Raw genomic sequence first — 24,782 nt, 5'->3', positions numbered from 1 at the left:
TCGGCAAAGGTTGCTTCTTTGCTGAGCCCCGAGGCCACAGCACTCTGCAAAGAAGCTTTACCGACGCCGAGGCCACAGCACTCGGCAAAGGTTGCTTTTTTGCCAAGATTTTGGTAGTCATTGACTCTAAGTAGATTTTCAAACTCAAATACATAGATGGATCAATTGATCGTTACAAGGCCCATTTGGTTGTCAAAGGTTTCAAGCAGTAGTATGGGGATTATGATGACACATTCAGTCAAGTTGTGAAGCCGACCTTCATCCATCTTTTATTATCTTTGGCGGTTCTCAAGGATGGTCACTTTGATAGATTGACAATCAAATTGATTTTATTCATGTATTTTTGGTAAAGACATTTATATGAAGCAATTGTCGGGTTTTAAAGACTTCACTCATCCCAATTATATATGCAAGCTTGATAAATCTTTATATGGTCTTAAACAAGCACCATAGGCTTGGTTTTCATGCGTCCAAGGCGGATGTATCTCTATTTATTTTTCATAAAACCGACATTAGCATGTCTATCCTCATCTATGTGGATGACATCATCATCATTAGCTCCTCATCTTTTGCTACTGATTGCCTCCTCCAACAACTTCAAGTTGAGTTTGTGGTGAAGGACCTTGGACGACTCGATTATTTTCTGGACACTAAAGTTCATCATACACTATCGGATTGGTTCTCATACAATATAGATATATCAAGGACCTTTTGTTGCACACCAACCTGGGGATTTCTAAAGGCGTCACTACCCAGTTGTTGCATGCCGACAAGTTCTTTCTGCACAATGGTACACCTCTCCCACCAAAAGATGATACATGTTACCGCAGCGTGGTTGGTGCTCTCTAGAACTTATTATTCACACATTCTGATATATCATTCTCGGTTAGTCAAGGTATCAATATATGTCGGCACCAAATACGTCTCATTGGGTAGTAGTGAAGGCAACTTGTGGTATCTTTGATTCACTCTGGTATGAGGCTCTCCATTATGAAGTTTGGTTCCTTAGTACCATGTGCTTTTTTCTGATGTGGAAGGATGATCAGCATGGCACTGGTGGTTACACTGTCTTCTTGGATGACAATACTATTTCTTAAAGTTCTAGGAAACACCTAACCGACTCACGTATGGAGGATGAATATAAGGAGACCACTAATACTACTATATAACTTATTTGGGTGCAAGTACTGCTTCAGGAACTTGTTATGCCACAATCACAACCATCGACTCTCTAGTTTGACAATATTGGGGCTACCTACGTCATGGCGAATCCACATTTTCATCATCACACCAAACATGTGAAAGTTGATTATCACTTTGTGCGTAAACGGGTGGTATATCACCAATTAGATGTGTGGATCATATTCTCCAAAGATCAAGTGTATGATATCATGACTAAGTCATTGGTTGGTCCACCATTTGATAAAATTTATAGCAATTTAAACTTAATTTTGTACCATCCAGATTGAGAGGATATTATTTTTCAATAAAGGAAGCTTTAATGATTTTTCAATCCATACATCGAGGTGATACAAAGTCTAAAAAAAGATTGAGAGGATATTAATGATAGAAGATTATATATGTTAGAGATAGAAAGTTACATATAGTAAGCAAGGATCATGCTCCTAATCTTGACAATCCTGTTATCTGACATGTAAAGACATGGGACCACGTCTTCGAATCTATTACCTACCATGTAAGGACTTGTTCGTTTTGCTTCCAATCTATATGCATTGGGTGGGATTAAATCCTAAACAAGTCAAAATCTTCCATAACTTTTTTCAATCTCATCCAATTCATATATGATAGGAATAACCAAACAAGTCATAAATCATTCACATGTACATCTATATATACCATCAAGAGTACAGCGCTAAGAGGACATTGTCTTACGCCAATCTGACAAGTACTCGTTCTAAAATACTATATGAACAATAAACTGTACAGATTTTTGTGGTAAACGGTGTCATGAATATCAGGGTAACACGGCATTATCATATGTACGTTTTCTGTACAACAATTTACAAAGTCCGGCCCACTGTGAGATGCAATTTACATCAGAGAGGTACACCACATAACTGCAAAGGCTGAACAGAATATAGCACCCGTTTCACACTCAACATTTTCTAAATGAGGTGCTCCGTAAACATACATTGGACAGTGCGAGATACAAGTGCTACCGTCACATCAGCAATCCAAGTTAATTACAGTGTTTCCAAAACAACCGTTTTTTGGTGTCATCTTTCTAACGCTATCCTGGAGAAATTGGAAGGTGCCTGGAGAAATGTGAGCTCTGTCCATTGTATTTACCTTCGGCGCCTCCAGTATCGACCTTGGAGGCGACAAGGCCCACTGCATTGCCCAGATTGCAAGGGGGCGCATATAAATTAGTGACCTGTAATGGCCATCAATTGTCCATGCTTCTGGAGTTTGGAACCAGTACCTGAATTTGTTTCAAGGAAATTGATTAATAATTATTAGAAGAATAGATCGAATGAATTGGCTCCATTTCTGTTACAAGATAGATTGATGACTGTACCAAATCTAACAAAAGTGTTGCACCCATAAAAGAACTAAATCTATTGCCAAGAACAAACAGAACATTACAAAGTGATCTTTAGCAGTTTTAGTAGGGACTGGAGGGAAGCTATGATTTTGAGAGTTAAACAGATATTTGAAGAAACAAAAATAGGCTTTATAGTGAGACTCGGACATCATATTCATATACCAAAGGAAAATGCACAATAACATCAAAACCCTTTTTGACTATGTTGCACATTACTTGACATTTACAGATCTCAAAACAACTATGTGAAAATCCATTCACATTACTGTACATCTCATGTCTCCCTCCACCCAAAAAAAAAGAGTGCAATTCTAGCTTTTTTCCAAAGTCAATCAGTCTCAAAGTTTATCCCTTCCCCAAATCTCACTCAGGCCCTTTTTTAGATTAAAATATGTTTCCTTGGTAGTGTTATTTAGAGACTTAGTTAAATTTAAGAAAAATTGACTTGAGCCAATCCTAGAATTTACTTTTTTTAGAGGGAGGGAGTATTGGGAAAAGAAGCATTACCCATAGCCCTCTTCAGACCATCCTGCAGTATAAATGCCTTCTGCAGTAGTGAAGGCCTGATGCTCCATTCCATGGAGCAGCATCGTTGCTGCTAAACTATATGTTACTCCTGTCCAGATTTCTCTTGACTGCATACAGGTTTCATCTACCTTCCCATTTGGATGCATACCATTCACGGCTCCCATACGTCCTCCTTTCACCCTCATCACATTGTAGTCAAATATTTTCTGAAGCGTGCATTTTATCCTATCCTCATCAAATAGAGGAGGCAAACCTGACGATGCAGTATACCATTGTCCAGCCAGCTGATCTGCCTGGATGGAACGGCTACTATAACTTGTACCACTGTCATAATTGAAGTGTGAACCATTCCATAACCTGGCTTCAAATACAGTTTTAGCTTTCACAAATCTTGTCATGCACCTCTCAGCATAGTCATCATGTCCAAGGCTTCCGGCCAGTGCTGCCGCAGCTTGAAGGGCAGCAAGCCAGAGGCAACCACAATATGCACTTACTCCTTGAACTGTCCAAGCATCGTAAGTTTGATCAGGAAATCCATCATTTTCAATCATACCATCACCATCATGATCGAATTGTTCCATGTATTCCATAGCAGTACAGACTGCAGGCCAGACATCCTTGCCAAATGACTTGTCACCTGTTGCAGCAAAATCCCTGTAAATCTGAAGAACGAACTTGGGATTAAGATCTTTCCATCTACTTGTGTCATGTATGTTGTAAGCATTCAATTCATGCCAAGGATCATGTGCTCCAAGATCATGGGCGACAGCACCGATTACTTTACGAATACCCCAGGTACCATCAGCAAGAAATCTGACTCTTCTGTTATCTTCCCGCAAAACAGCTCTAGCAAAATCACGTTGAATGCTCAATTCAATCTTAGGAAACAGATCCAAAAGAGCAAAGGAGGCATAGAAGTGTACATCATAGGTGCACCACATGAAGTATTCTATTCCTTCAAGGTACAAAAATTTCCCAACATTTTCTTTGTCATCGATCTCATGTGACAAATTACTTTCCTCTGGATTCGACTTGTTATCAGCATCAGACACCAAAGATCCACTATCTGTCACGTACAAAAAAAATGATTCACTATTTATGAGTAACAAATACAGATACCAAAATTGTAAAAATAAAATCATAGCATTGGAAGTTGTAAAAATGCATTTATAAAAAATAAATCTTTTTTTAGTATTATCACCTTCTAAAAGAGAAAATATAATCAGACCAAAAAATGACCATCGAAATTATCAGAACAATGGGACTTGTATGATCAGTCTGCTCTTGGATCAACCTAACATTATGTTCTTCATTTATTTGTCCAAAAGCAACTTGATCTTTAAAACGACTACATATCAACCAACACGCACAACTTCAACACAAAATTTGCAAGCAATACTTTCATTGTTATAGGAAGTTATTTGGTAAACATGGATCAATGAAGAAATTAAGAAAACACAATTCACATATTGCTTATTAATTTTATACTGTTGTCCAAAAGACACCACTCAAACAGAAGCTAAATGGAGGATGATTTCTAAGGAAGTACTAGGTTAATTATTGCCAAAATCCAGTAATGTGTATACCAATATCATTCAAGCCCATTGTGTTACTTGCCAACCTAATATGGCAAAATTGGAAAGGGAAAAGTGTAACAATATGCAGAGATCAGTACCAATCCAAACGGTTCCACCAGCAACTAGGAAGTACAGCTCATTAAAGAGTGTAATCTTGTACCTGCAAGGGTTAAAGTACAGACATCTTACCATGAGATCAAACTCTAATAATACCAAACTAAATCTTATGGTCTCTACAGAAAATATGAAGTACAAGCATGAATTTCACATAATTGATTATCAGTAAGTACAAATATGTCAGAAGCAATCAAGCCAGTAAGTCATGCACAGCACAAGCATGTACCATTCTGGAAGCCTCTCATCTTGGAGAACCGGGGTCTGCCACTTATCAATCTCTTCTTCCCAATGTTTATACTCTGAAAGTCACATTAATAAGCAAATTTTCTCAAGTAAGAAAGTAACTAGTAGAGAAATAAATACACCACAAATTAAAGGAAGCAGTAGTGAATCTGTTAGAGCCTGCACTGCAGGGATCGTAGGAGTGTTGTACGGGGGATGGGGGCCGGCGCTTAGGCGAAGATTGGCGTGCAGGGCCTACAAGAAGACAAGCAGTGGAAGTTTTGGAGATCCGAAAGGAGGAGCAGGAGCGTTGTGGCACAACTTGAGCAGGACGACATGGAAAACATCATGCGAGCACCCTTGAGCAGCTGCAGGTGGTTTGCAACAGCGCCGATGCGCTCTTTGACATAGAAGGGCCCGACATAGCGAGGGCCGGGCTTGATGTTGGGACGGGCCACAAGGGAGGCGGCTTGGCAATGGAGGAAGCGCAGCCACACCTAATTGTCAACGAAGAACTTGAGGTCGCGATGATAGCCGTCGTAGTAGCGCTTGGCGTAGGCCTGCTCTTGAAAATTCCAGTCACGCACCACTGTCAAGAAGAGGTCCTGCTCCCGCAGCATGTGTCATCCCTGCCAAGAATGGGGCTAGCGCTGAGGGCTCTCAATCGTAAACCGCCTAAAACGGTGTGGCATACAAGGAAGTGTGGGAGAAAGTGTTGTAGCAATATTCCACCCAGGGAAGCCACTGAACCCACACCTGGTGTCATGTGGGGCCGCACCTACACGCGGGCCCGCGACGCCAGGAGGGCTGAGGCTAGGGCGTTTAAGGAAGGCGCCAGCAGCAGCACTACCAAGGAAGGTCCATCCAAGGAAAGTGGCTAGATTAGTGGCCAAATTGATAGGCCTTAATTAGAGGGGAGTTGGTTTCCAAATAAGTCATTTCCTAAATTAGGGTTTCCAAATAAGTCATTTCCTAAATTAGAAGTTACCTAGTTGGTCGGGCCAGTGGCCTATTTATATGGAACCATGAGGCAGTGAAAGGAATAAGAAATACATCAGCTTTATCTCCCATCTCCCTACACTCTCTCTAAAGCCTACGGCTGAGGATTACCTCGCCGGAGAAGACGGACAGCGGGTACGAGTTACGTAGCCGCGGTCCAGCTGCTCGAGGGGTTAACGCCCTTGACAACCTGGTATCACGATCCCGGCGATCCTCTTCCCAGTCCACCACTACGCCAGCCGCAGCACCAACATCACCGACGTCCTCTGTGGCGTCTTGCGTTCCAGCCATGGGCGATTCCAACGACTTCAAGGCCTTTGCCGAGGCTCTCAAGTCCCTGCAGGCGTCCGTCGCGGCCAACGCCCAAGCCATCGCCAGCCTCACAGCCGACCGCACGTCCGCCTCCGGCCACAAGATCGGCTACGGCGAGCACCATGGGGACCGGCCACCGAGGTTCCAAAAGCTGGACTTTCCTCGGTACGATGGTAAAACCGATCCTCTCATCTTCATCAACCGCTGCGAATCCTACTTCCATCAGCAGCGCATCATGGAGGAGGAGAAGGTCTGGATGGCATCCTACAACTTGGAGCACGGGGCGCAGATGTGGTATATCCAGGTCCAGACGGACGAGGGTACTCCATCGTGGCGCAGGTTCAAGGAGTTGCTCAATCTGCGCTACGGTCCTCCTCTCCGCGCTGCGCCTCTCTTCGAGCTGGCTGATTGCCGCCGCACGGGGTCTGTCGCGGACTATCAGGACCGCTTCCAGGCGCTCCTTCCACGTGCAGGACCCCTCGACGAGGCACAACGGGTCCAACTGTTCACGGGGGGTCTCCGTCCCCCGCTCAGCCTTGACGTCCAGGTACACAACCCGCAGTCCTTGGCGGCTGCCATGAGCCTGGCGCGCCAGCTGGAGCTTCGGGAACAATATACATCGCCGCCTCCCAAGGGCGCCACCCGTGGTCTGCTGCCAACCCCTGCACCGCGACTAGCTCTGCCTGCCCCGCCGGCTGAGAAGGCAGCCACGCCCGCGGTCATGGCAGATGGGCGCAAACGCCTATCCATGCAGGAGCAAGAGGAGCGCCGTCGGCAAGGCCTCTGCTTCAACTGCAACGAGCGCTACACACGGGGGCACAACCGCGTCTGTACGCGGATCTTCTACATCAACGGCGTCGAGTTGGACACCGCCGACGAGTCCGCCACAGGGGAGGACCCCGACACGGAGACACCGGTGTTCTCCCTTCACGCCGTCGCAGGGGTACTCGTCGGCAATACGGTACAACTGCAGGTGATCGTCGGCGCCGCTACTTTCGTCGCGCTCATCGACACAGGCTCCACACACAGCTTCATCGGGGAAACGGCTGCGCGACGCTCCGGGCTGACCATCGAGCCGCGGCCTCGACTCACGGCAACGGTGGCCAATGGGGAGCGTGTGGCCTGCCCGGGCGTTCTTCGCAACGCTCCGATCGACGTGGGCGGCATGGTATTCGGCGTCGACCTCTTCGTAATGCCCTTAGCGGGATACGACGTCGTCCTCGGCACGCACTGGATGGCCACGCTCGGGCCCATTGTATGGGACTTCACCACCCGAACCATGGCATTCCAGTGGGAGGGTCGGGACGTCTGCTGGCGCGGGGTAGCACCTCCATCCACGCCGACTCTCCTAGCCGCCACAACCGACGACACCCTCATCGACGGGCTGCTACACGCCTTCGCCGATGTCTTCACCGAGCCGAGCGGACTACCTCTAGCACGCGGCCGCGAGCACCACATCGTCCTCAAGCCAGGCTCCTCCCCGGTGGCGGTGCGACCGTACAGGTACCCGGCGGCGCACAAGGACGAACTTGAGCGGCAGTGCGCCGCCATGATCGACCAGGGCATCGTCCGCCGCAGTGACTCGGCGTTCTCTTCCCCGGTCATCCTTGTCAAGAAGCTGGACGGGTCGTGGCGCTTCTGCGTCGACTACCGCGCGTTGAACGCGCTCACTGTCAAAGACGCGTTTCCGATTCCGGTCGTCGACGAGCTCCTCGACGAGCTCCATGGTGCACGCCTCTTCACCAAGCTGGACCTGCGGTCGGGGTATCACCAAGTGCGGATGCGGCAGGAGGACGTCCATAAAACGGCGTTCCGCACCCACGACGGCCTCTACGAGTTCCTGGTGATGCCGTTCGGGCTGTGCAACGCCCCAGCCACATTCCAGGCTTTGATGAATGACGTCCTGCGCACCTACCTCCGCCGGTTTGTGCTTGTCTTCTTTGACGACATCTTGATATACAGCACCTCATGGGCGGACCACCTCCGGCACCTCCGCGTCGTCCTCAACACCCTGCGCCAGCACCGACTCTTTGTCAAGAGGTCCAAGTGCTCCTTTGGTGTTGACTCCGTCGCCTACCTCGGCCACGTCATTTCAGCGGCTGGTGTCGCTATGGATCCCGCGAAGGTCCAGGCCATCCACGACTGGCCCCAACCTCGTTCGGCGCGCGCCGTGCGGGGCTTCCTCGGTCTGGCAGGCTACTATCGCAAGTTCGTCCACAACTACGGCGCCATTGCAGCACCCCTCACAGCACTCCTGAAGAAAGAGGGGTTCGTGTGGTCCGACGAGGCAAGCGCCGCTTTTCATGCCCTCAAAAGGGCAGTGACGACAGCACCGGTGTTGACATTACCGGACTTCACCAAGCCCTTCATCGTGGAGTGCGACGCGTCTACCTATGGCTTCGGGGCGGTGCTCATACAGGAGGCTCATCCGCTCGCCTTCTTCAGTCGACCGGTGGCGCCCCGCCATCGCTCCCTAGTGGCCTATGAGCGCGAACTCATCGGGCTCGTGCTTGCCGTACGGCATTGGAGGCCGTACCTATGGGGGCGACGCTTCGTTGTCAAGACAGACCACTACAGCCTCAAGTACCTCCTCGATCAGCGCCTGGCGACCATTCCACAGCATCATTGGGTGGGTAAGCTCCTCGGGTTCGACTTCTCCGTCGAGTACAAGTCAGGAGCAACGAACACGGTGGCCAACGCGCTCTCACGCCGCGACACCGAAGAGGACGGCACGGGGACTCTCCAGGCAATCTCAGCTCCCCGCTTCGACTTCATCAGCCGCCTCCGACACGCCCAGGCTACTGAGCCCGCTCTGGCTGCCATCCACGACGAAGTCAGGGCGGGCACACGCACTGATCCATGGGCGGTGGTCGACGACATGGTTCTCTATGACAGGCGCCTATACATTCCACCGGCATCGCCACTTCTGCAGGAGATTGTGGCGGCTGTCCATAATGATGGACATGAGGGCGTCCAGCGCACACTACACCGCCTCCGTCGTGACTTCCATTTTCCCAACATGCGGAGTTTGGTGCAGGACTTCGTCCGGGCATGTCCCACTTGTCAGCGGTACAAGTCGGAGCATCTTCATCCGGCAGGTCTCCTCATGCCACTACCGATTCCCACCGTCGTTTGGGCAGACATCGGCCTCGACTTCATTGAAGCACTTCCCCGTGTCAATGGGAAGTCGGTGATCCTCTCCGTCGTCGACCGCTTCAGCAAGTATTGCCACTTCATCGCCCTCGGCCACCCATACACCGCCGAGTCGGTGGCGCAGGCCTTCTTCGCCGACATTGTACGCCTCCATGGTGTGCCACAATCCATGGTGTCCGACCGCGACCCGGTGTTCACCTCGACGTTCTGGCGTGAGCTCATGCGGCTCATGGGCACTAAGCTGCACATGTCGTCCGCCTTCCACCCACAGTCCGACGGCCAGACGGAGGCGGCCAACCGCGTCATCATTATGTACCTCCGCTGTTTTACAGGCGACCGTCCTCGACAATGGCTTCGCTGGCTGCCGTGGGCCGAATACGTGTACAACACGGCATACCAGTCCTCGCTCCGGGAGACGCCATTCCGGGTGGTGTATGGTCGTGACCCGCCCTCCATCCGCTCTTATGAGCCTGGTGAAACAAGGGTGGATGCGGTCGCACGCAACATGGAGGAACGCGAGGCATTCCTGGCCGATGTGCGCTATCGCCTCGAGCAGGCCCAAGCGGTGCAGAAACGACACTACGACAAGCAACACCGGCCAGTGACATATGCAGTCGGCGACTGGGCACTCCTTCGACTTCGCCAGCGAGCTCCGTCCTCACTGCCACAACAGACATCGGGCAAACTAAAGCCCCGCTTCCTCGGGCCCTACCGCGTCATCGAGCTCATCAACAATGTCGCCGTTCGCCTGGAGCTACCACCACAGGCCCGCATTCATGACGTCTTCCACGTGGGCACCCTGAAGAAGTTTGTAGGGGCACCTCCATCCGCCCCACCACCCCTACCCGACATCCATCATGGGGCGATTGTTCCAGAGCCGGCTCGGGTGGAACGCGCTCGCCTGGCACGGGGTGTTCAACAGGTGCTGGTCCAGTGGAGGGGCGAACCAGACACTTCGGCGACCTGGGAGGACCTCGACAAGTTTCGCGCTACATACCCAGATTTTCAGCTCGAGGACGAGCTGGACCTCGAGGGGGGGAGAGATGTCATGTGGGGCCGCACCTACACGCGGGCCCGCGACGCCAGGAGGGCTGAGGCTAGGGCGTTTAAGGAAGGCGCCAGCAGCAGCACTACCAAGGAAGGTCCATCCAAGGAAAGTGGCTAGATTAGTGGCCAAATTGATAGGCCTTAATTAGAGGGGAGTTGGTTTCCAAATAAGTCATTTCCTAAATTAGGGTTTCCAAATAAGTCATTTCCTAAATTAGAAGTTACCTAGTTGGTCGGGCCAGTGGCCTATTTATATGGAACCATGAGGCAGTGAAAGGAATAAGAAATACATCAGCTTTATCTCCCATCTCCCTACACTCTCTCTAAAGCCTACGGCTGAGGATTACCTCGCCGGAGAAGACGGACAGCGGGTACGAGTTACGTAGCCGCGGTCCAGCTGCTCGAGGGGTTAACGCCCTTGACACCTGGGGGCAGTCGTCGATGATGCAACTAAGGTACATGGCGATGGTCTTGTTGGCAGCCTTGGACTAGCCATCCGTCTACGGTGGAAGGTAATGCTCATGCGCAGCTTGACATATGTCATCTTGATTAAGTGGCACCACATGACGCTAGTGAACACCGAGTCACAATCGCTAATGATGGACATCGGAAAGCCGTGGAGCCATACAATCTTGGCAAAAAAGGTGCACGCGATGGAGGAAATAGCATAGGGGTGACCGAGGGCAATGAAGTACTTCGAAAAGCAGTGCACCAATGCCAGAATGACCGACTTGCCATGCACCTGCGGGAGGCCCTCGATGAAGTCAAGAGCAATGTCTGACCATATCTAGGAGGGGGATATCGAGCAGTTGAAGGAGGCCGGCCAGGTGCAACGACTCGTTTTGTTGTGCTGACATGTGCCACATGCACAGACGTAATCGTGCACCAAGCAAAAGGGCATCTACTGAGTTGGTTAGGTGGTCTGAGTAGCACTCCTTAGGTCCTGGGTTTGACTCCCCGTGGGAGCGAATTTCAGGCTATAGTTAAAAAATCCCCTCGTCTGTCCCATGCCGAAGCATAGGTCTAAGGCTCGGCCCCAGTCGCGGTCGTTCTCACATGGGCTTCGATGCCGCTGTGTATGGGTGGGGCAGGGGTTCGGGGGTTTTCTCGACCTGTATGAGAAGGTCTTCTTAAATACAATAATCGGAGGTTGTCTTACCTTTGCAGGTCGAGTTTTAATCACGCACTAAGGCACGGTCACCCTCGACGTGGAAATAGGCGTGCAGTTGTTGTAGCGTCTTTAGGATGCTCTTATGGCCCGCATGCGTGAGCTGTGACACCTAGGGAAGAATGGCCGAGAACTAGGGCAGGAACATCCTTGAGCCATGGAGAAGTAGGTCATCGTGTGTGCACCACAGGTCGCCCATCCGACCACGGTCAAGCTTGTTGCCATTGTCGTTGTAGGTCGGGTGTGTTGTGGCCTCCCGAGCGATGTTGCCATGGAGCCAAAAGGACGGACCTATAGAAAGCTACCAAGTACACATCAGGCTGCGCGAGTCGATGCCAGAGTCGTCAACACCACAGCAGGAGAGTGCGTCGGGCACCATGTTCAGGCTACCGGGATAGTGTTCAATAGTAAAATTGAAACCAAACAGCTTGTCGACCCAGTGTTGCTACAGAATGGTCGACAGTCGTTGGTAAAGGATGAACTTCAAGCTTTAGTCGTCCATGCGGACGAGGGAAGCGGCAACCACATAGATACAGTCGCTGGCACCGCACCATCTCCACCAAGCTGATTAGTTACCGCTCGTAGGCCGCCAGCTTCAAATGGCGCGTCGCAAAGGGGGATGAAGAAGGCCAAGGGTCCCATGCCCCGGTGAAGGATAGTGCTGAACCCCATCCCAGAAGCATCAAAGACGACGATAAAGGGGGCATCGAAGGTGATAGCTAGAGGACGGGCGCCGTTGAGAAGGCGTGTTTGAGCGTTTGGGACGCAGCCTCCAACTCGAAGCCCCACTGAAAGGCCTCCTTCTTGAGGAGATTGGTGAGAAGCACAACGATTGCAACGAAGTCCTTGATGTACTTGTGTTAGCAGCATGCAGTCCTAGGAAGTCGTGTAGTCCCCAAACCGAGCGAGGCCGGGGCCAGGAGACCATGGCCTCCACCTTTTGGCCATCCATGGAAATGCTATCGACAGATATCACATGGTCGAGGTAGGTGATCCACAACACGCAAGGCACATTTAGAGCAGTTGGCGAAGAGGGAGTTGACGTGAAGGGCGTTGATGACTACCTTGATATGCTACAGGTGTGCTAACCACGAGGAGTTGTATATGAGGATATCATCAAAAAAGACAAGCACAAACCGACATATGAAGGGTTGTAGGACGTCGTTCATTAGGCTTTGGAATGTGGCGGAGGCATTCATCCAAATAAACGACGTCACAAAAAACTCAAAGTGGGCATGGTGGGTGTGAAATGTCGTTTTCTCCATTCCATCGGCGTGCAAACGGGACTTGGTTGTACCTAGAACGGAGGTCAAAATGGTGAAGAAATGCACGACGTGGAGCTTGTCTAGAAATTCATCCACCATAGGGATAGGGTACTTGTCCTTCACTGTGCAATCGTTGAGGGTACAATAGTCGATGCAGAAGTGCCACGAGTCGTCATATTTCTTGACGAGGACCGGGGCAAAGAAGCCCAACATGCTCAGTCGGATGATGTTGAGCGAGCATATTAGCCACCTAGCGCTCCAACTCGTCCTTCTGGAGCTATGGGTAGTGATAGGGCGCACGGCCACCAACGTCGTGTTTGACAGCAAGTGGATGCGGTGTTCGCACTTCCATGCGAGAGGAAGGATGGAGGGCATAGCGAATACGTCATCAAAGTCGTCAAGGAGGCGCTCCAGGAGTGGTGAGGCATGGTCAATGTGGGCGCCAACCAAGGTCTTGGGTGCTACAAGGGTCGGGGTCCCAATATTATGCCATTGGATGTGTCGGCCATCGTGCTAGAAGGCCATCCAGTAGTCGTCGAGGTTCTAGAGGATCGGCCCCAACAAGCACAAAAAGGTGACACCTAGGACAATGTTGTACGCCCCTAGCGGAATGGCGTAGGGGTGATGGGGAAGGGCTCAGTGCTGACATGAAACTAGTCATCGGTGGCACGGCCGAAGCAGGTACCTTGTCACTGTTAGCGACTGAGACAAGAAGGTCGAGGTAGTTGGCCAAGCAAAGGCCAATCTTAGTCACGACGGTGGCATTGAAGTTGTGTGTCAACCTCGTGTCCATTAGAGCAGTAAGCTAGTGCCCTTGGATGTCGGTGACGATTGCATTGTGTCCGTCGTGCGCAACCCGACCATGGCATGTAGGGAGATGACTAGGGGATCGGTGTCAGGAACCTCCATGCACAGTGGTGCAATGTCATCGTCGTTGTCGATCACCTTGAGGTAGAGGCGCCGAGAGTGATCACCATAGACGAACGGCTCATCATAGTTGTAGCATAGGCCCTGGCGTCGATGTTCGACCATCTCGTCTACGGTGCGATGCTTGTACACCTGGCCCAGCGTAGGAGCTAAAGTGGTCGAGGAAGGAGGGGTACCGGTCACGCCAAGTGTGTCTGAGGGATGGGGCAGTGCTCGTGGGCCACGACTGCCCCTCGTTGTCACGCCATCAAGGGTGAGCGTGTGCCGCTTGTAGGCCCAAACCAGTGCCATGGAAGACTTGTGACCAATAGTTGTACCTAAAGGTGTGGAGCCAGCGGGTCGGTGTTGCAGAGGAGCATCAGGAATCGCTCCTGGTAATCGATCACCGTGGAGCAAAATGGCAGACCCGTTAGTTCAGCCTGCAGGTTGTGTCGGGCTGGCGGTCCGAAGCACTACTGGCATAGAAGCTTGAAGCATGGCCACTAGATGCCAGACTCATCACATTCCAACATGCAGAACCAATGTTGCGCGATACCGGTGAGGTGGAACGAGGTGAGCCAGACTTTATCCGACTTGAGTGTGCGCTGGCCACGGAAGAAGTGCTTGCATCGGTTGAGCCAACCAAGGGGGTCCTACTTGCCATCAAAGGTCAGGAAGGAAAGCTTATGGAAGTGAGAGTGGATAGCTATGGGTGCGGTGGGGTGGAGTTCGGCAATTGGCATGATGGGTGTGGTGCAGTGTGATTCCGCAATGGTTGGGATCGAGGAAGGTGTGGAAGGGAATGAGGTGGATTGGTGGGGTGTAGTAGGGGTGGTGCGGCTCAAGTAGGAGGGGCGAGGCTGGTGGTAGGAGATGGCATCGAGGGTGGCGGCAGGATGGTAGTAGATGGGATCAGAGGTGGAGGCGTGGTGGCGGTCAAGGGAAGTGTGGGCGCGGCTTGCGTTATGGTGGAGGTCGTCATACCCCAACACCCATAGGGAAAGCCAGCTATGTAGACAGCGGAAGAGGCGACGAACTATCGGGCTTCCAGGGCAGCGAGCCACGCAGACTATTGGACGCTTATGGCACTCATCCGCGTTGAAAGCGACACGAGTTGCTTCACGATCATGCACTAGAAGTCCATGTCGGTGTGTTGGGGGTCGGGCATGGTGGGGGAGGTGGTGGAGTCGATGGTGGTCGCCGTGACGGGAGACGGTGGCAGAGGAGACCACTGGGTTGTTGTCGTCGTGTCCTGGCATCGCTGATACCAGATTGTTGGAGCCTACACTGAGGAGATCGTAAGAGTGTTGTACAGGGGCAGAGACGACGACTGAGCCCCTGACGCTTGGGCACCGTGATCTAGGGTTTTCGGAGCAGGGAGGTCATGGTACTGTTCACGAGTGAAAATACACATAGATGAACAGTAATACGAGGGAAAAGGCAGGGGTGAGCAGTCGGCAAGATTAACGCCCTGCTTTCCTCCTTTACTTTGTCAAGGGATTACATTTATATAGGCTGGAGCAACAACCTTGGTAGCCCCAACTCTATTCAGATAAGGACTCCGAACAAACTCCTAATCAAATCTATAAAAAACTGTTGCGGGCGGCCTACCCTAGCCATGTGTATGTTTGTGGTGGCGCTGGTAGGTGATGCTGATCATAAGAGAATCAAACCAGAATATTCAAATATGAGAGGAAAGCATATGTTGTGCAATAGATGTTTACAGGAAACATACTCATCAAAGCGTCCTCTACCAAATTTACTGCTGATCTTGGAGAAGTTCCATAAAACTTTGTATATCTCCTGTTAGCGCAGCATGAATTAAATCTTATTAAAGTGGAACAAAGCTAGGAATACAGGAGTTTTGCTATCAATAATATAAACCACATCACTACAGATACATTAATGAAAGATATAAGTATTATCAATGTTTAGCCCTTGTCAAAACATAAGCTGATTAACAGACTATTTACTATTCAGGCTATATACTGCATAGTAAAAGCTGAATGGCATGTGGAGGAAAAGATTGACAGAGTGCAAAGACTATTCCCACATCCATTGTCCAACAACTTGAAGGTTTGAATGAAAGGAATCAGAAAGTGTTTTTAACAAGTGCTCTGAGTTGTGCCGGTCTTGGATGCATCGTGATTAACAGTTGTCACCAAATAAAAGTTAGGAATAAAGAAGTTACCTGTAGTATGTACTCCCCTTTTTAAATTTAACCTGAGGAGAAGACCAAGCCAATGCAAATACAACTGCACATCTTCCATGTGGTTCAACCCAGGTGGAAGCAGAAACTGCTGCACAAACTGTATCGCCCAGCAAAGAAGGCATGCTAGGACCAGTATTGAGATTATCTTGATCAAAGGAACCATCCTTTAAACAATTAAACAATCAGATGGTATGATATGCACCCTCAGTCATCAAAATGGCAAACATTTGGTTATTTCAAAACAGTTCCACAGAAGATTTGCCTTCTATGCATACAATAATCTCATCTAAAACACGGAATTACATGCAGGGAAAAACAAAGAAAGGAAAGAAGTAAAATCACCTGAACCATTGTGCCCCACATTCCCCTAGCAGTAACAGAACTTTCTCCAGAAAGCCCAAAAACAGGCAATACTGTGACATTTACATTTTGATTTTCACATGCCGCAATTGCAAATGTTACAGGAGGATTATTATTGGCTGTCCTGCAATGTTATTAATACAGAATCAATGCTAGGCTTTAAGTTACAAAAGAATCATGTTGGAAAGTATATGCAGAAAACGCCATGTATTGAGCCATAGTTTCTTCCTTTTTCAGGCAGAGAATATGGATGACTTTAGATCGGCTATAAGTACTTAGTTTCAAGATTGGACTAATCTAAAATATCCAAGGAAGTTCGCCAAAAGAAGAATAGAGAAAGAATGATCAGTTGTTGACTTGCTTGTGATGTAGAAGAACACCAGAAACTCCATTTTTCCCTCTGCGCAAACAGAAAACAAATCATTTCACTACATGGACTACTGGCAATAGAGAACATATTAATCTTTTGATGACATCATACTAACACGAATGGCTCATTTACATGATCCCCAGAATGATGTGAAAGTCCTCCTATAGAATTCTAGCATAGCATCAAGAATAAAACATGATCAGATCCAATATATCATAAAATACAAATTTGGTGCAAACACTCGAGGAAAAGTAGTAGCTAGTACCGCCCAAGTCATCAATAGGCTAACTTTTGCTCTTTCCTTTCCAGTATTCACTAGCTGCAAAATATCAGTAAAAGTAAGAATGGTGCCCTTACTCGAATTGCAGGCTAGATCTTGGAGGCTGCTGTTCATAGATCAAGGTCATGTGTATTTCTTTGTTAAACTGTGAGTGTGTTGGGCTTGTATGGGTTCTAAAACCTTTCTTTTTAATATAATGATACACAACTCTCCAGTGTACTCGAGAGAAAAAAGCAAATAACTACGATTAATATTTAAAAAAATTATCAAGGGGAGATAAATCCCCTTGACTTTAACAAGGGGCATACGGAACCTGGGAAACATGCAGGAACCTCACGTGCGCACGCTTCTTTGGCGGCCAAGGAACCATCTGCGTTGTTTCAACCAGGGAGGTGGGCACACAACCATGCACCACCAAAGAGTTTCAACCAGGGAATGGGCACACAACCATGCAGCACCAGGAATCAAACTCTGGTGGGGAGCTCCGCACCTTGGGTGCTCAACCACTGCGCTACCAGCAAGTCTAACTACAATTGTTATTGCAAAGTGACTATGCCAGTATGCCTCAATGGTTAAAGAGGGTTATGGATACTCTCACTGGCTCCATGAACAAAAATAAGTTGCTATGCAGAGAAACATAGGACTATATAAAACAAAGATTTTAGATTCACGGCTATATGAAACATAAAGTCAAATAGTCAATGTTGTATTTTCATAAAATTTACTCTGACAAAGAAATTGAAGACTTACAGTGTATACAAAAACAGAGGTAGGAAGGCTGCTCTCCTGGTAATCATGGGGAATAAATGGAGATATTTGACGGCAGGATACTTTCAGTTCAGGATCTGGCTCGCCTTTAAACCAAAAGAATAATAACATCTCAACCTCATTGCATGTTTGTAATGTTTTTAAATGGTGTGCTACGTATTTAAGTAATTAGCAATTATTCATCCTTGCCCAAATGAATATTTTTACAAATCTTTAGAAGTATCCTTCAGAAGTGACCCCAGGATGTTCTGGGTCTGTTTCAGGAATTATTTTTATCTTTCCAATTTTCAACAATGTTTATTTTTTCCTATTTTCCTGTATGTCTGAATTTTTGTGACCAATTGGCATTGACCTAATGGGAATGGCTGAAAAAAACGAATAAAGATGGAGCAGTGGTAAAAGAGATGGCAGAAATTTTGTGATAGTGTGAAGGAGATTAGATCTCAAACTAATAGCAAAAGGAATATTTTCTCATAAATAATTAGCATCATTACCATCATAAACAGTCCATGCTCGAGGAAACAAAGCATGATACGTTGAACGATCACCCTTTAATTTCCAGTCCCAGGATGATATACCATCATCAGTAGATTTCCTAAGAACAAAAAAAATTGAATAGAGTATAATTTCAGGTTGAATTAGTACTGGAAAAAGGAAGAAAGAAAAGGAAAGGTGGATGAAGTCTAAGAAAGAATAAACTAACTGAATATATACAGTGATAAGACTAGAGCAATATCTTGACATTCTTACCATGGACAATTCATACACCCATCTGGTCCTATGCACAGAAATATTATGTGCCAATTTGTGGGCCATACCACCACTAAAGTGGAAAAATATTGTTTGCATGTTTGTCTCTAAGTGCTAACGGCCTGGCTATTGTGTGGGACCATGGGTGTGCAAGTGTGTGATGTTTTTTACTGAACTTCTCTTCTTATAATTGAGCGACAGACCTCTTGTCTTTTCTTTAAAAAATCAACCACTAAGAATACCCTTCTTCCATAAAATTCTGGACAAACCATATATTTCCACACCAAACTCTACTTTTCTCAAGCACCCCATAGGAACCTCTAACAAAAATCCACCATCCAGTCATCTAACGATTTTTTGTCCTATAATTTTCCATTTTTCCTAGTAGCCCCTTTTACCTTTATCTAACATAAATAGTTTCCATGGTTTCATGTCATTCCCTATTCATCCTTTTAATCTGCTAGTCAAAAACACAGAACACAGCTACAGAAGGCTCTGGCATAATCAGGCTTGGTCACTGCCTAATGTGGCTACTTTTCCCTATCTCAATTTGGCCATAAGCAACGCATATAAGCTCAGCAAAATAGGCCATCTGTGTGGCAACGCAGTATACCACACAGTGGCATGGCCAACCGCATGGATGCATGGTATAGACCAAACATATTGACATGACAGAGGAACTATGTGGATCAGGGCACAACTTAATCAGGTGGAAATGTAAAGCATACATTGCAGTACAAGCTGAGCTCAATAATTGCTGCTCAGCATGCAGGGTATAATGATACGTCCCGTCAACAATATATGATGTTTCAGACCAAGAAAACAAGCTGTTCATATATTGTTGACTTGAGGTAGTATAATTGTTTAATCCATAGAATATCTAAAATTATTTACCCTAAGAAAAATAAAACACAATGGTGGCACATTAGAAAATGCAATATCCTTCTTGCAAATAGAAATGTTAATAAAGATTACAAATATGATAAATGAATAGTGCATACATCACTTGCACATATATTCTTAGTTGTGAAGAATGAAAAGAACGTTCCAGACTCCAGAGTTATGTCCATTTTGGGGGGAAATACCAAGCATAAGACAATACAAATTAAATAAACGTGGAAAATAAGATTATGGTGCAAACAATGAGAAGAATAAATGAGAATATCTTACTTCAAACCATCAAGTTGACCAGGCGACAAAACTGAAGCGTATTTCTTGGTTCCTCCCCGAGTGACAAAGATCTGCAAGAATAACAAAAACATAGTGAATAAACATGATATGTTGGGGGTCAAAATTTAGACTTCATAGCAAAAACCTGCACCAGTTGATTATATATACAAGCAGCAACTTAGGCATGTACTAGATAATAATAATATCAGGAAGCTTATGAAGACTCCAGACAGTAAATGGGGAATGCTTAGATTTCAAACTGGTTCGATATTTTTAAAGGATCTCAACGAAACAAAACTGTGATGTCTCTCTTAGTAACTAGGTTCCCGGATCGATGGAGTCGAGGAACAGGAATGTGGTACGTGGTACGGTACTTAATATTTTAACACTATGGGACGAGATTGTTCCCACATTCATGGAATGGAACGAATATTTCTAGAACGAGTTTCTAAGATGTCACTTTTCAATGAGTTCATAATCAGTTATTCTGTTAGTATAGTTTATTTTTATCCAGAAGTGATATGCCAGTCTTGCAGTACAATGAGATTGTTGGCAGGAGTGGCCAGTTTCAGGAATACTGGAAGATTCAAATCAGCAATTTGATAGAGAAGAGAACTAAAGGAACTATTACTACAAAGGCTCATTTCAAAAGTATCTCCTTTCTAATAAAATATCAATTGAACAAGGAACAGCATCTTGTAAAACAAGCTAAGTGTTGAAAATCAAGTTCGAAACCTTCAAAAAAAATAGCGAAGTAACTGTCTGGTGAGTCTATTTCTTTATACCTAATCAAAAAGATTCAAGGCGGAACATTAGTCTGTTTGCAGAAAGTCTGAAAATACACTCTACATGAAAAAAGTTCACCAAATCTATTTCCTATAATGAGCCAAATGGTTGAGTTTGAGCATGCCCTCTGCTAAAATTAGTATTTTTCTGGGAACTTGTTTTTACGGGCTTTCATTGTAGAACATATATTTTGATTGAGCTTCTACCAAGAACATCTAGTTACAAAAATCTAAAGATACAGCAGAACAGTGACAAGGTTCCGGAGTTACCGAAAATTGATTGGCCATCACAGGTGACATTTCACAAGAACCAGGAGTTATCTGCCAATGCTTGAATTCTCCCCTAAAGCCTCTTGAAATACTACCACTCCTGCACAAGGGAAATAATGTACACACTAAACGTTCATGAAAACAGAATGACGCAAAGGCTGGATGTAAACCAATAATCACACACCCCATCCCACCAAGAGGTACTCCTTGCGAGGCTGAGGGCTTGTTGCCCTCTCTAGTGAATGGATCGATTGGTGCTTTCTGCCAATTGGTAATTTGTCAAGCTAAAAGTGAACTATCAGAATAAAAGATGAACTGTAAAAGAACGAGTAACTTACAAAGTACATATGGATACATGAAATATGAAATCTACATATTACCCTTCCGTGAGAAGCTTCTTCCCGAATGTATGACCAAAGTCGGAGACCAAGTTTCATCTAAGAATGAGGGGGGAAACACATAATTATAATGTTACTCTCCATGTATCACATGAAGACTTCAGCAGGCTTAAGTAACAGAGAAGACAGGTACAAGTTCCATTAACGAGGGAAGCCGAAAGCTGCATTTTTCCATACCATTCTAATTGCTTCTCTGAATGTGACATTGAACTCCTTCAATCTATTAGCATGACTACTTAGTTTCCTTCTCCATGCATGCTCTGGTGGTGAGCCATCATCAAAGTCGAGCTGAGCATTCCCAAAAGTAATGATCAATAAGAAATAAAGCCAGTCACTGCAGAATTCCATACCATACCCTCGACTACTCATATATTTTTCTCAAAACTTAACCAAATCAAATGGGAAACTTTGTCCACAATCTTGTGACGCTTTCAACAAATACAAATGGTTAAGCAATTTGCTGTTTAATTTGGTAAGCCAATAAAATTCTTAATACAGTTATTAACGATGGAAAAAAAATACAACTTTTTTTATCTGCAAAAGTCAGTTAAACAAGTACTAATTCATCTAGCGCAATTTGGGCCTTTAAAGAAACATTTCAGAAGACTCTGAATACTAACAATCATCATAAGCAGCAAGAGAGCAGAATAAGATATCGCAAATAGGCTAGCTCACTAGAATCAACTTCATCCATCAAATGCTCTATGCTACCAAATTTAGTACCAAGGCGGATATTACAGTTTTGTCACTTCCCAGTAGGCGAGGCAATGTCTGCAGCTACTAGCGGAGGATCAACTGAAGGAAGAGGGGCGAGAAGAATCTTACCAATTGCAGCGTGCTCCGGCTCACGAACTCATCGGCACGCCACGAGCGCTTCCTCCGGTAGAGCAGATTCCCGCTGACCATTCCGATGGACCCGCCAAAACCCCAAGTATAGGGTCCCGGCTAAGCACAGAGCCGAGCTCCGACTTGAAGAAACACTCGGTAATTACTCAAAGTTGGGAGAAAAAATCGTGGTTTTTTTTCCTTCTTTTTGGTGTGTATAGAGAGAGCGACAAAAGAAAGAAGCGACAATTTTGACCACAGGATAGTACGATTCCCCCTATGGACCGGAACTAACAAAAGTTCCAAACAGATTGAAACCAGGAGGAAACGGGACGACTTTAGCTATGCTTGTGCTATTACAAGCGCCAAAAGGAATCGTCAGTCGCCACGGCCAAGAATTACCAATAAAAGAAAAAAATAAAACCGGCAAAACCAGCAAGAAGAAATCAGCTCGACGGAATTAATGGCTCACCGGCGAAAAGACAATCGCCCGTATGTTCTGAGGAGGCTACGAGAAAGCTTTAACCCTTATCTTTATTTCTTTCCTATCTATAAAACAAACGAGAAAGACCGTCACAGCCGATTGTCCAGAGGTCGCTGTCGCTGTCGCTGCAGTTCTCCTTGCCAGGTCGCCGGGCCGTGACGGGACGGGACGGCTAGTCTTTTGTCCAGCGTCGTTGCGAGTGGACGGGCGCCAGCTCATCAGCGAAGCTTCATCACTGCAAACCGAGATCTCTGTTTCCCCTTTGACCCTTTCCGGCGGGCGTTTTGGTTCGGTGAAAAGAAGAGCAAGCAGACAGTACCGGCTCCTCGCCGGCCGGCGGCGGCGGCGTGGCCAATTTTAACGATGCTCGCGCACAAGAGAGTGGTTTTTGGTGGTCCCGTCGCCTAGTCGGCACCAGGGAATACTTTCCCAGACCAAAATCGGCGAATTTTTGGGGGAAATTCGTCTCCGTACTACCCGGAAATAAATTTCATCCACATTTCGGTAGACTTTGTTTCAAATTTTAAGAATTTTAAAAATTATAAGGTCAGGAAAAAAATGATACAAAAAATTAGATGTTTTCTGAATATTTTGATACATTGAATTTTAAACAAACATATTTGGTCGGTTAAAGAAACCACCAGACCCGTTAATTCATTTACATGACCCAACCAATCCTCTCGATTTAATCTCCTTTGCTCCCAAATTAGAATCGTCCTAAGCAGCCCTATTCGTCGCGGCCACAATGAAATCCATCGAATTGCGGGGTTTTCGGTCACGCCTATTTTGTTGTGAAACTTTGGTTTGTCTCTGTTCAATCATGTTTAGCTCCGATTTGTGATTTATTTGAAATATGTTTTGTGTATTTGTTGAATTTGCCAAGTAACATATATTACTGCAGAAAATATATATGTTATTTAGATGTTAGTATTATTTATATGGTTGTATTAGATGGCAGGTAACATGTGATTTTGATGGTAGCATTATTTATGTGATTTATATGGTAGTATTATTTACTCTCTTGGTCCCAATTTATATTTCGTTTAGATTTTTATACCAAGTTTGATCGGTTTGTCTTATTCAAATTTTGTGGAAAAAAATAAAAATTCAAAGTCATACTTCAAATATATTATATGTTAAACGATGTCAAAGGTAAAAAAAAAAATAGTTATGAGTTTTTATAATAAACGAGGCAAATTTGGGTAAAAAATCAGACGAATCGTCGTATACGGTAGTATTAGACGTTAGTGTGTAAATTACTTTTTATATTAACAAGAAGATATTCTTATGCGGGTCGAGAAAACCCCCGAACTTCTGCTCCACCTGACCACCCATACACAACGGCTCCGTAGTCCATGTCAAGATTAAGACCGGACCTGAGAAATGCTACGCAGACCATCTAACGAACTTAGCTAAAGGCCCTTTTGCCTTAAAATGTTTTAGATAGTAGTTGTAATTATTTACATCCATGTTAGTATGATTTGCATCATTACTTGTATTGTAATATGTGACATGGCGAAGAGTGAAGGTGGTGCTACATGGTTGAAGGAGCATCTGACACATAGAGGATTAAACGTGATGATTTGTCTTTTTGTTTCTTTTAAGTAAAGACATACTTTATACATGAATTAGACAATATAAAGAATAAGAAGAGAGAAAGGATTTGGCAAGGCTAAAGAGGTATTTGTTTCCAACCAACTAAAGTTTAGTTTCTGTCACATTGAATGTTTAGTGGTAATTACGAGTATTAAATATAGTCTAGTTATAAAACTTATTACACAGGTAAAGACTAAGTCATATACAGCCCACACACAAATGTTGTCTATATGTGTATTGAAAAACACGTGCAGACAATATAAATAACAAGTCATACAATAGGTTGTATGTTTACACTGTTTATAAAATTTCTAATTTATAGGTGAAACACTGATCGAAACAGTCATACAGTGGTTCTCTTACCGTCTATTGACATTAGAACACGAACCGAAGCCATCATCATGAAAGGACGATTGGTGTCTCTCTCTCGATCTCATCCTTAATTAGTGTTCACGTTAGATTTCTCCATTTAATTGTTGCTTCGTGGCTACTTAGAGACGACAGATTTAATGTTGTTGTATGTGCCAAGACGAATTTATTAACATTATTAAGATTATATTTAATATTCATGATTAATATTAAATGCGACATGAACTAAACTTTATTCGGCGAATCCAATTGTCCTATAAAATCTCTACTCCTATTAAGAACGTA

At 46.0% G+C, this 24,782-nt stretch overlaps 1 protein-coding gene across 4 annotated transcripts; it reads right to left on the bottom strand.

Moving 5' to 3' along the window:
* Positions 1-1,966: 1,966 nt before the first annotated feature.
* On the bottom strand, positions 1,967-22,972 carry LOC103647301 (non-lysosomal glucosylceramidase). 4 transcript variants are annotated; one of them, XM_008671844.3, is made up of 18 exons: positions 22,049-22,972; positions 21,401-21,511; positions 21,206-21,262; positions 21,010-21,086; positions 20,826-20,925; positions 19,771-19,841; positions 18,345-18,445; positions 17,833-17,936; positions 17,068-17,121; positions 16,918-16,973; positions 16,794-16,832; positions 16,415-16,556; positions 16,052-16,236; positions 15,596-15,663; positions 5,015-5,087; positions 4,770-4,831; positions 3,074-4,160; positions 1,967-2,443 (listed from the first exon to the last, which is right to left on the bottom strand). In XM_008671844.3, exons 1-18 carry the CDS (start codon positions 22,127-22,129, stop codon positions 2,188-2,190), a joined length of 2,724 nt encoding a protein of 907 aa, XP_008670066.1. In that variant the 5' UTR covers positions 22,130-22,972; the 3' UTR covers positions 1,967-2,187. The 4 variants fall into 4 exon arrangements, with proteins under 4 accessions (XP_008670066.1, XP_008670069.1, XP_035821285.1 ...); XM_008671847.4 differs by having other exon boundaries at positions 21,020-21,109; positions 22,049-22,601; XM_035965392.1 differs by lacking the exon at positions 22,049-22,972 and having other exon boundaries at positions 21,020-21,086; positions 21,401-21,510.
* Between the last annotated feature and the right edge of the window lie 1,810 nt (positions 22,973-24,782).

The sequence above is a fragment of the Zea mays genome, chromosome 2 (assembly GCF_902167145.1).
Source record: "Zea mays cultivar B73 chromosome 2, Zm-B73-REFERENCE-NAM-5.0, whole genome shotgun sequence".
In the NCBI taxonomy this organism is placed as follows: Eukaryota; Viridiplantae; Streptophyta; class Magnoliopsida; order Poales; family Poaceae; genus Zea; species Zea mays.
Note: the sequence above shows the minus strand (reverse complement) of the source record. Positions and strands in the feature narration are given on the sequence as shown.

What these genes read in the sequence shown, in the direction of transcription:
- LOC103647301 (XM_008671844.3), bottom strand. Translation starts at nt 22,129, where the DNA reads ATGGTCAGCGGGAATCTGCTCTACCGGAGGAAGCGCTCGTGGCGTGCC. An exon ending in GGTCAACTTGATGGTTTGAA is followed by an intron (nt 18,446 to 19,770) that starts GTAAGATATTCT and finishes TTTTGTTCTTAG; the next exon opens with GAAATCTACTGATGATGGTA. An exon ending in GGTGTTCTTCTACATCACAA is followed by an intron (nt 16,557 to 16,793) that starts GCAAGTCAACAA and finishes ATAACATTGCAG; the next exon opens with GACAGCCAATAATAATCCTC.